This window comes from Oncorhynchus mykiss, chromosome 1, assembly GCF_013265735.2.
Source record: "Oncorhynchus mykiss isolate Arlee chromosome 1, USDA_OmykA_1.1, whole genome shotgun sequence".
NCBI classification, from domain to species: domain Eukaryota; kingdom Metazoa; phylum Chordata; class Actinopteri; order Salmoniformes; family Salmonidae; genus Oncorhynchus; species Oncorhynchus mykiss.
This window is the reverse complement of record NC_048565.1, coordinates 22,569,405-22,579,749: the sequence shown is the minus strand read 5'-3', so window position 1 is coordinate 22,579,749 and position 10,345 is coordinate 22,569,405. Positions and strand designations below refer to the sequence as shown.

Here is a 10,345-nt window from a genome sequence, read left to right as displayed (position 1 = left end):
ACAGAGGGACATCTGCTTCTACTTTTCCCCCTTTTGAGTTCATGCCAGTTGGAGAACCTTAGCATTCAACCCGAGTGCTTTTTCTGCCAGGACTATGGCTTAATCCTCAGTGTTTACAATGCCTGGTGTCTTATGAAAGAATGAGGGGAAAATTGTATATCATAAAAGTAACTTTTCTGTTATTGTATATTATAGAGAACATGAGTAGAGACCAAGTGTGCCATTGTTTTAAAATGTTTTTTTATTTAAAAAAATAATTTACATCCTGCGGCTTCAGACACATTATCAAATCAGTAAATAGTCCGGATGGCCATTTGATTAATTGTTCAGCAATCTTATGGATTGGGGTTAGTAGCTGTTAAGGAGCCTTTTGGTCCTAAACTTGGTGCTCCGGTACCGCTTGTTGTGCAGTAGCAGAGAGAGAAGTGCATGACTTGGGTGACTGGAGTCTTTGACCATTTTTGACACCGCCTAGTATATAGGTCCTGGATGTCAGGAAGCTTGGCCCCAGGCATGTACTGGGCCGTTCGCATGACCCTCTAGCGCCTTACGGTCAGATGCCGAGCAGTTACCATACCAGGCGGTGATGCAACCAGGACCCATGCCAAATCTTTTCAGTCTCCTGACGGGGAAAGGTGTGGTCGTGCCCTCTTCACGACTGTCTTGGTGTGTTTGGACCATGATAATTTGTTGGTGATGTGGACACCAAAGCATTGAACTCTCGACCCGCTCCACTTCAGCCCCGTTGATGTTAATGGGGTCCTGTTCGGCCCTCCTTTTCCTATAGTCCACGATCAGCTCCTTTGTCTTGCTCACATTGAGGGAGAGGTTGTTGTTGGTCTCATTGTTGTCAGTGTTCTGGCCTACCACTGTTGTGTCGTCAGCAAACTTAATGATGGTGTTGGAATTGTGCTTGGCCACGTAGTCGTGGGGTGAACATGGAGTACAGGAGGGGACATGCACCCCTGAGGGGCCCCAGTGTTGAAGATCAGTGTGGCAGATGTGTTGTTGCCTACCCTTACCACTTGGGGGCGGCCCATCAGGAAGTCCAGGATCCAGTAGCAGATGGAAGTGTTTAGTCCAGGTGGGAAAGGGCAGTGTGGAGTGCGATTGAGATTGCGTGATCTGTTTGGGCAGTATGCGAATTGGAGTGGGTCTAGGGTTTCCGGCATGATGGTGTTGTGAGCCATGACCATCCTTTCAAAGCACCTCATGGCTACTGACTGCTACGGGGCAGTAATCATTTAGGCAGGTTACCTTCGATTTCTTGGGCACAGAGACGATGGTGGTCTGTTTGACACATGTAGGTATTATAGACTCGGGGAGAGATTGAAAATGTCAGTGAAGACATTATGGGCTAAGTGTAGTGTCAGCTAGGCAAATCAAAGTGCAACACAAATTTGGAGACTGATACTGTTAGGTAATATATTTATAAATGTTATTTCACCTTTATTTAACCAGGTAGGCTAGTTGAGAACAAGCTCTCATTTACAACTGCGACCTGGCCAAGATAAAGCTGTGCAACACAGAGTTACACATGGAATAAACAAACAAAGTGAGGGGGGAATGTATTTGATCCCCTGCTGATTTTGTACGTTTGCCCACTGACAAAAAAATAATCCATCTATAATTTTAATGGTAGGTTTATTTGAACAGTGAGACAGAGTAACAACAAAAAAATCCAGAGAAACGCATGTCAAAAATTGATTAGCATTTTAATGAGGGAAATAAGTATTTGACCCCTCTGCAAAACATGACTTAGTACTTGGTGGCAAAACCCTTGTTGGCAATCACAGAGGTCAGATGTTTCTTGAAGTTGGCCACCAGGTTTGCACACATCCCAGGAGGGATTTTGTCCCACTCCTCTTTGCATATCTTCTCCAAGTCATTAAGGTTTCGAGGCTGACGTTTGGCAACTCGAACCTTCAGCTCCCTCCACAGATGTTCTATGGGATTAAGGTCTGGAGACTGGCTAGGCCACTCCAGGACCTTAATGTGCTTCTTCTTGAGCCACTCCTTTGTTGCCTTGGCCGTGTGTTTTGGCCGTGTGTTCATGTTGGAATACCCATCCACGACCCATGTTCAATGCCCTGGCTGAGGGAAGGAGTTTCTCACCCAAGATTTGACGGTACATGGTCCCGTTCATCGTCCCTTTGATGCGATGAAGTTGTCCTGTCTCCTTAGCAGAAAAACACCCCCAAAGCATTTTTCCACCTCCATGTTTGACGGTGGGGATTGTGTTCTTGGGGTCATAGGCAGCATTCCTCCTCCTCCAAACACGGCGAGTTGAATTGATGCCAAAGAGCTCCATTTTGGTCTCATCTGACCACAACACTTTCACCCAGTTGTCCTCTGAATCATTCAGATGTTCATTGGCAAACTTCAGATGGGCATGTATATGTGCTTTCTTGAGCAGGGGGACCTTGTGGGCGCTGCAGGATTTCAGTCCTTCATGGCGTAGTGTGTTACCAATTGTTTTCTTGGTGACTATGGTCCCAGCTGCCTTGAGATCATTGACAAGATCCTCCTGTGTATTTCTGGGCTGATTCCTCACCATTCTCATAATCATTGCAACTCCACGAGGTGTGATCTTGCATGGAGCCCCAGGCTGAGAGAGATTGACAGTTCTTTTGTGTTTCTTCCATTTGTGAATAATCGCTGTTGTCACCTTCTCACCAAGCTGCTTAGTGATGGTCTTGTTGCCCATTCCAGCCTTGTGTACGTCTACAATCTTGTCCCTGACATCCTTGGAGAGCTCTTTGGTCTTGGGCATGGTGGAAAGTTTGGAATCTGATTGATTGCTTCTGTGGACAGGTGTCTTTTGTTACCTGTATAAACTGAGATTCGGAGCACTCCCTTTGTGTGCTCCTAATCTCAGCTTGTTACCTGTATAAAAGACACCCGGGAGCCAGAAATCTTTCTGATTGAGAGGGGGTTAAATACTTATTTCCCTCATTAAAATGCTAATCAATTTGTAACATTTTTGACATGCGTTTTTCTGGATTTTTGTGTTGTTTTTCTGTCTCTCACTGTTCAAAGAAACCTACCATTAAAATTATAGACGGATCATTTCTTAGTCAGTGGGCAAACATACAAAATCAGCTGGGGATGAAATACTTTCCCCCCTCACTGTACAGTCAACACAATAGAAAAAGTATATATACAGTGTGTGCAAAAGAGGTAAGATAAGGGACGTAAGGCAATAAATAGGCCACAGTGGTGAAATAATTACAATATAGCAATTAAGCACTGGAGTGATAGATGTGCAGAATAGGTAATGCTAAAAAAAATAAAGGGTTAAGCATGCCAAATATCCTCTGGGAGGATGGAGTAAAGCCTACATGGCCATTTGTTGTAAAGGAAGTGTATACCCCTATAGCATACCCTTATTGAGAAGCGGATGTTAGTCTTCCGATGAATCATCCTGCACTGGACCAAAAAGGACTCAATTTGTCACTTTGTTTTCACATCCACTGTAGCCTACACAATATATTTATGAAGTCAAAATGATTCTCACTTTAAGTTGTTTTGTGTTTTTAAGCTAAGAAATCCATTTCAATATTTACTACTTTATATAAATCAATATTTGACATTATATAAATCTAGTTTGTGACAGAACACTACATGGCCAAATGTATGTGGACACTTGCTCATCTAACATCTCATTCCAAAATCATGGGCATTATTACGGCGTTGGTCCCCCCTTTGCTGCTCTAACAGCCTCCACTCTTCTGGGAAGGCTTTCCACTAGATGTTGGAACATTGCTGTGGGGACTTGCTTCCATTCAGCCACAAGAGCATTGGTGAGGTCGGGCACTGATGTTGGGCGATTAGGCCTGGCACGCAGTCGGCATTCTAATTCATCCCAAAGGTGTTTGTTGAGGTCAGGGCTCTGTGCAGTCAAGTTCTTCCACATTGATCTCGACAAACCATGTCTTTATGGACCTCACTTTGAGTACAGGGGAATTGTCATGCTGAAGCACAGAATCCTATAGAATGTCATTGTATGCTGTCGTGTTTATTTCCCTTCACTGGAACTAAGGGGCCTAGCCCGAACCACGAAAAACAGACCAACCCCAGACCATTATTCCTCCACCAAACTTGACAGTTGACACTGCATTTGGGCCAGTAGCGTTCTCCTGGCATCCACCAAACCCAGATTTGTCTGTCGGACTACCAGATGGTGAAGTATGATTCATCACTTCAGAGAACATGTTTCGGCTGAAGTTGCTTCCACAGGCAGTTTGGAACTGTTGCAACTAGATGATTTTTAAGTGCAATGCGCTTCAGCACTCAGTGGTTTGTGTGGCCTACCACTTTGTGGCTGAGCCGTTGTTGCTCCTAGAGGTTTCCACTTCACAATAACAGCATTTACACTTGGCCGGGGCAGCTATTGCAGGGCATACATTTTTAAGAACTGACTTGTTCTAAAGGTGGCATTCTATGAAGGTGCTATGTTAAGTCACTGAGCTCTTCAGTAAGGCCATTCTACTGCCAATGTTTGTCTATGGCGATTGCATGGCTGTGTGCTCGGTTTCATATACCTGTCAGCAACTGGTGTGGCTGAAATAGTCAAATCCACTCATTTGAAAGGGGTGGTATATATATATATATATATATATTGTACCTGTGAGATTTTTTTATTTAACTAGGCAAGTCAGTTAAGGACAAATTCTTATTTACAATAATGGCCTACCCTGGTCCAACCCTAACCCGGACGACGCCTGGCCAATTGTGCGCTGCCCTATGGGACTCCCAATCGCGGCCGGTTGTGATACAGCCTGGAATCGAGCCAGGGTCTGTAGTGACGCTTCTAACACTGAAATGCAGTGCCTTAGACCGCTACGCCACTCGGGCCCCTTATAGCCTTAATTAAGTTATCTATTTTTTTTCTTGGAAAATATTTAGATGTAGCAATGATCTTGTCATTGAATGCTTTGGAATTCAATGATTGTAAATGAATTTGTGACATTAGATATGTGCTTTTTTTTTAAAGGTGCAACTATAATTTAAAAACTCTCAAGTGAAACACCACGGGCATAAAATAACCGTATGTCTAGTGACGTCGTCCTTTTTCCGCTGTCATTCTCGTTTGTGCCTCCACGATGAGGGCAGGCAGGCAGGCGGGAGTAGCGTTCCAACAAAAGTATCGACCAAGACAGTCGCTCGGATTATAACTTTATTTTGCACAAATAACCAGAAGAATGGAGTCGGAGTTATGGAATTAAAGCTACGAGCAATTGCAATGGACGTTTTTCTCGTGGAATTACTGTTTTATAGTAGCTTGCTCTCTGTAGTTAATGGTAAGTAGCGACTTTTATTGTTCGGATTTAGCTCCGAGTTTACAAAGTTTTAATATGTTTTTTAGAAAACACTGGGAAGCAATGTGGCTTTAGTTACGTGAATGTGTCTCGCTAGAGGTCGGTAGTTATAATAGCCATAATTAAGTTATCCATTTGTGTTTTAAAGTTAAATGGGCATGTATTTTCGTATATTTTCTTTAGATATACGTTTGAGCCTTTTCTTTACAAGTTGAATACTCACTCCGTGGCAAGGCTATCGCAGGAGTTCACTCAAGTCTAAACTTTCTCGCGTTTTCAATTGATCAGAAGAGTGACATTTTTCAAAATAGGAATTTTGACTATTTACCCCAACTTTACTTAATTCTTGCAGGGTACAGCAAAAGTTCATTTTTAGAGCCTATACTCAGAGGCCTCAATGCACTGCGATTGATCGCCGGTGTCGGGTGTCATAAGGACACCGTTTCTGCTTGAAAGTGTGCAAGGTTTGTGGAAAGGAACGACGTTATTTCTCTGATTTCTTTACACACTTTGTTTTGGAGTAGCAAAATATAGGCCTACAGAATGTCCCAATGAGATAGGTGAGACAGTTAGTCTTGATGTGCACATATTTCTGAATACAAATATACATTTTAGTTATTTTGTAAGATGTAAACCACTAGCAAAATGCATAACAAACCTTTCACCAATTACATTCCATATCTAATACAAGTCTACAAGTGGGACTAGGTCTATAGAGTTCCTGGTTATTTTGGTGCATCTTGTCTACTACACTGTTATAGGTCCCATACAAATATTTGTATGCACTATTAGACAGCTGTTTCCAATAGGTTGACTATGGATGAGTTTGCACTATAGATGAATGGACTGTATGGATACACTTAGTTAATCTTTGATCAAATACCTAGGCTGGCTATGTCTAGGAATAAATCAATCAAGTCTTTCTGTATGCAGTGTACTTGCATGATTAGGCCTGCACATCAAGTGCAGTAGACAACAATTTCCAAAAGTTGGAGAAGTTGAAATATAATCTTTTTCGGTTTAATGGCCCGTTCGTCTTTCAAGTTGAAAATGGCAGATTAGGACATGTCTTTAAAGCCCACAATGAATTTGTTGATCCATTTTCCTGGCATTGATTTGGGTGAATTTTCATATCTAGTGTGTTATCATGAAATACTCTCTTTCGCCAACTCTGAATGAACTGTTAATTTAGTTACACCCATGGGCCACTGCTACGGTATAAGCAGTGTGTATCAACCTGAGAGAATCTCAGTGTGTGACTTTGACAGAGTTTAGGGAGGGGGTGAGTGGATGTAATACACACTCACAGGCTAAAACACAAAACAAGTGTCATCAAACACCAGTCAAGCCAAACACCCAGTGCTGTGTGTAGAGAGAAGCCCTATATTGCCCTGTGACTTGTATCAATCACTGTTTATTAAAAAATAAGCCAATATATTTTATGTATGATTTATAAAAGTGTTATTAATACTCACATCTCACATTACACATCCCAGGTAAGATTCAGCCCTTAGATCACTTCAGTGTTTAACATTTAAAAATTAAGTTTGACCATGTTATGTAATTGTGTTGCTTTCTTGCAACTGCATGTTATCATGAATCAATCCTTTCATACCTACGCTATTTATACAATAGATCTGAGTTTTGGCTACTTTTAAAATAAAGCATGGCAGTGTATGGAAAAATTAGCTTGTCTTGAGGTGTGGATGTTATTCAATTCCATGGGTGAAGAATGTATAGCTATGGATTAAATATTTTTCCTTTTTTTTAAACTTTTGAAATACAAGTAGGTTATTGGTTGCATTTCATCTGGGGATTTAGAGGAAGTTTAGTGGAAATCTACTCAGTAGCAGGCTGTCTTGATTTCCCCTGGTTCTCCCACACTCCTAGGGAATCACTTCTCAAGCTGGGCACAGTTCTAGAGCAATGGAGGCTTTCTACCTTTCCTTTCAGGACCCTGTGAAGGGTACAAAAGTATCTATATCCACAGTAAAACGAGTCCAATATCGACATAACCTGAAAGGCCGCTCAGCAAGGAAGAAGCCACTGCTCCAAAACTGCCATAAAATAGCCAGACTACAGTTTGCAACTGCACATGGGGACAAAGATCGTACTTTTTGAGAAATGTCCTCTGGTCTGATGAAACACATACAGAACTAATTGGCCATAAGGACTAGAGGTCGACCGATTTATGATTTTTCAATGCCGATACTGATTATTGGAGGACCAAAAAAAGCTGATACCGATTAATCGGACAATTTTATTTATTTATAATAATGACAATTACAATAATACGGAATGAACACTAACTTAATATAATACATCAAAATCAATTTAGCCTCAAATAAATAATGAAACATGTTAAATTTGGTTTAAATAATGCAAAAAGAAAGTGTTGGAGAAGAAAGTGCAATATGTGCCATGTAAGAAAGCTAACATTTAAGTTCCTTGCTCAGAACATGAGAACATATGGAAGTTGGTGGTTCCTTTTAACATGATTCTTCAATGTTCCCAGGTAAGAAGTTTTAGGTTGTAGTTATTATAGGAATTATACGACTATTTCTCTCTATACCATTTGTATTTCATATACCTTTGACTATCGAATATTCTTATAGGCAGTTTAGTATTGCCAGTGTAACAGTATAGCTTCCATACCTCTCCTCGCTCCTACCTGGGCTCGAACCAGGAACACAACGACAACAGCCACCCTCGAATTAGCGTTACCCAAGCAGAGCATGGGGAACAACCACTCCAAGTCTCAGAGCAAGTGACATTTGAAACGCTATTAGCGTGCATCCCACTAACTAGCTAGCCGTTTCACATCACATCGTTACACCAGCCTAATCTCGGGAGTTGATATTCTTGAAGTCATAAACAGCAGAGCTGCTGGCAAAACGCACGAAAGTGCTGTTTGAATGAATGCTTATGAGCCTGCTGGTGCCTACCATTGCTCAGTCACTGCTCTATCAAATCATAGACTTAATTATAATATAATAACACACAAATGCGAGCCTTAGGTCATTAATATGGTCGAATCCGGAAACTATCATCTCGAAAACAAGACGTTTATTTTTTCAGTGAAATACAGAACCGTTTCGTATTTTATATAACTGGTGGCATCCATCAGTCTAAATATTCCTGTTACATTGCACAACCTTCAATGTTATGTCATAATTACGTAAAATTCTGGCAAATTAGATGGCCCAAACTGTTGCATATACACTGACTCTGCGTGCAATGAACGCAAGAGAAGTGACACAATTTCACCTGGTTAATATTGCCTGCTAACCTGGATTTATTTGAGCTAAATATGCAGATTTAAAAATATATACTTCTGTGTATTGATTTTAAGAAAGGCATTGATGTTTATGGTAGGTACACATTGGAGCAACGATACGCACCGCATCGATTATATGCAACGCAGGACACGCTAGATAAACTAGTAATATCATCAACCATGTGTAGTTAACTAGTGATTATGATTGATTGTTTTTTATAAGATAAGTTTAATGCTAGCTAGCAACTTACTATGGCTTACTGCATTCGCGTAACAGGCAGGCTCCTTGTGGAGTGCAATGTAATCAGGTGGTTAGAGCGTTGGACTAGTTAACTGTAAGGTTGCAAGATTGAATCCCCGAGCTGACAAGGTAAAAATCTTTCGTTCTGCCCCTGAACAAGGCAGTTAACCCACCGTTCCTAGGCCGTCATTGAAAATAAGGATGTGTTCTTAACTAACTTGCCTAGTTAAATAAAGATTAAATAAAGGTGTAAAAAAAATAAAAAAATATGCCAAATCGTTGTCCAAAAATACCGATCTCCGATTGTTATGAAAACTTGAAATCAGCCATTCCGAATAATCGGTCGACCATCGTCATGTTTGTAGGAAAAATGGGGAGGCTTGCAAGCCCGAAGAACACCATCCCAAACGTGAAGCATGGGGGTGGCAGCATCATGTTGTGGGGGTGCTTTGCTGCAAGAGGGACTGGTGCACTTCACAAAATAGATGGCATCATGAGGGAGGGAAATTGTCATTGTCATCGCAAATGGGGTCTTCCAAATGGACAATGACCCCAAGCATACTTCCAAAGTTCTGGCAAAATGGTTTAAGGACAACAAAGTCAAGGTATTGGAGTGGCCATCACAAAGCCCTGACCTCAATCCCATAGAAAATTGGTGGGCAGAACTGAAAAAGCGTGTGCGATCAAGGAGGCTTACAAACCTGACTCAGTTACACCAGCTCTGTCAGGAGGAATGGGCCAGAATTCACCCAACTTATTGTGGGAAGCTTGTGGAAGGCTACCTGACACGTTTCACCCAAGTTAAACAATTTAATGGCAATGCTACCAAATACTAATTGAGTGTATGTAAACTTCTTACCCACTGGGAATGTGATCAAAGAATTAAAAGATGAAATAAATTATTATTCTGACTAACTGACCTAAAACATGGATTTTTTACTCAGATTAAATGTCAGGAATTGTGAAAAACTGAGTTTAAATGTATTTGGCTAAGGTGTATGTAAACTTAAGACTTCAACTGTATCTGTTTCGGCTTCTTGCAGTCAATAGTCCGTCTACAAATTATTTGTAGTTATGTCCTGGCCCCCGATGAATCTACAGTGCCTTGCGAAAGTATTCGGCCCCCGATGAATCTACAGTGCCTTGCGAAAGTATTCGGCCCCCTTGAACTTTGCGACCTTTTGCCACATTTCAGGCTTCAAACATAAAGATATAAAACTGTATTTTTTGGTGAAGAATCAACAACAAGTGGGACACAATCATGAAGTGGAACGACATTTATTGGATATTTCAAACTTTTTTAACAAATCAAAAACTGAAAAATTGGGCGTGCAAAATTATTCAGCCCCTTTACTTTCAGTGCAGCAAACTCTCTCCAGAAGTTCAGTGAGGATCTCTGAATGATCCAATGTTGACCTAAATGACTAATGATGATAAATACAATCCACCTGTGTGTAATCAAGTCTCCGTATAAATGCACCTGCACTGTGATAGTCTCAGAGGTCC

At 41.2% G+C, this 10,345-nt stretch overlaps 1 protein-coding gene across 3 annotated transcripts in view; it reads left to right on the top strand.

Annotated features, from left to right (window-relative positions):
• Window positions 1-4,811: 4,811 nt before the first annotated feature.
• The window catches only part of LOC110509621 (low-density lipoprotein receptor-related protein 5), an 82,379-nt gene continuing 76,845 nt past the window's right edge, over window positions 4,812-10,345 (top strand). The window contains exon 1 of one of the 3 annotated variants that reach the window (XM_036970786.1): window positions 4,812-5,303. In XM_036970786.1, coding sequence (XP_036826681.1) covers window positions 5,219-5,303 — 85 coding nt within the window. In that variant the 5' untranslated portion in view covers window positions 4,812-5,218. Of the gene's footprint in view, window positions 5,304-5,339; window positions 5,786-10,345 lie in introns of those variants that run through there. The other 2 variants (XM_036970849.1, XM_036970897.1) reach the window with 2 other exon arrangements.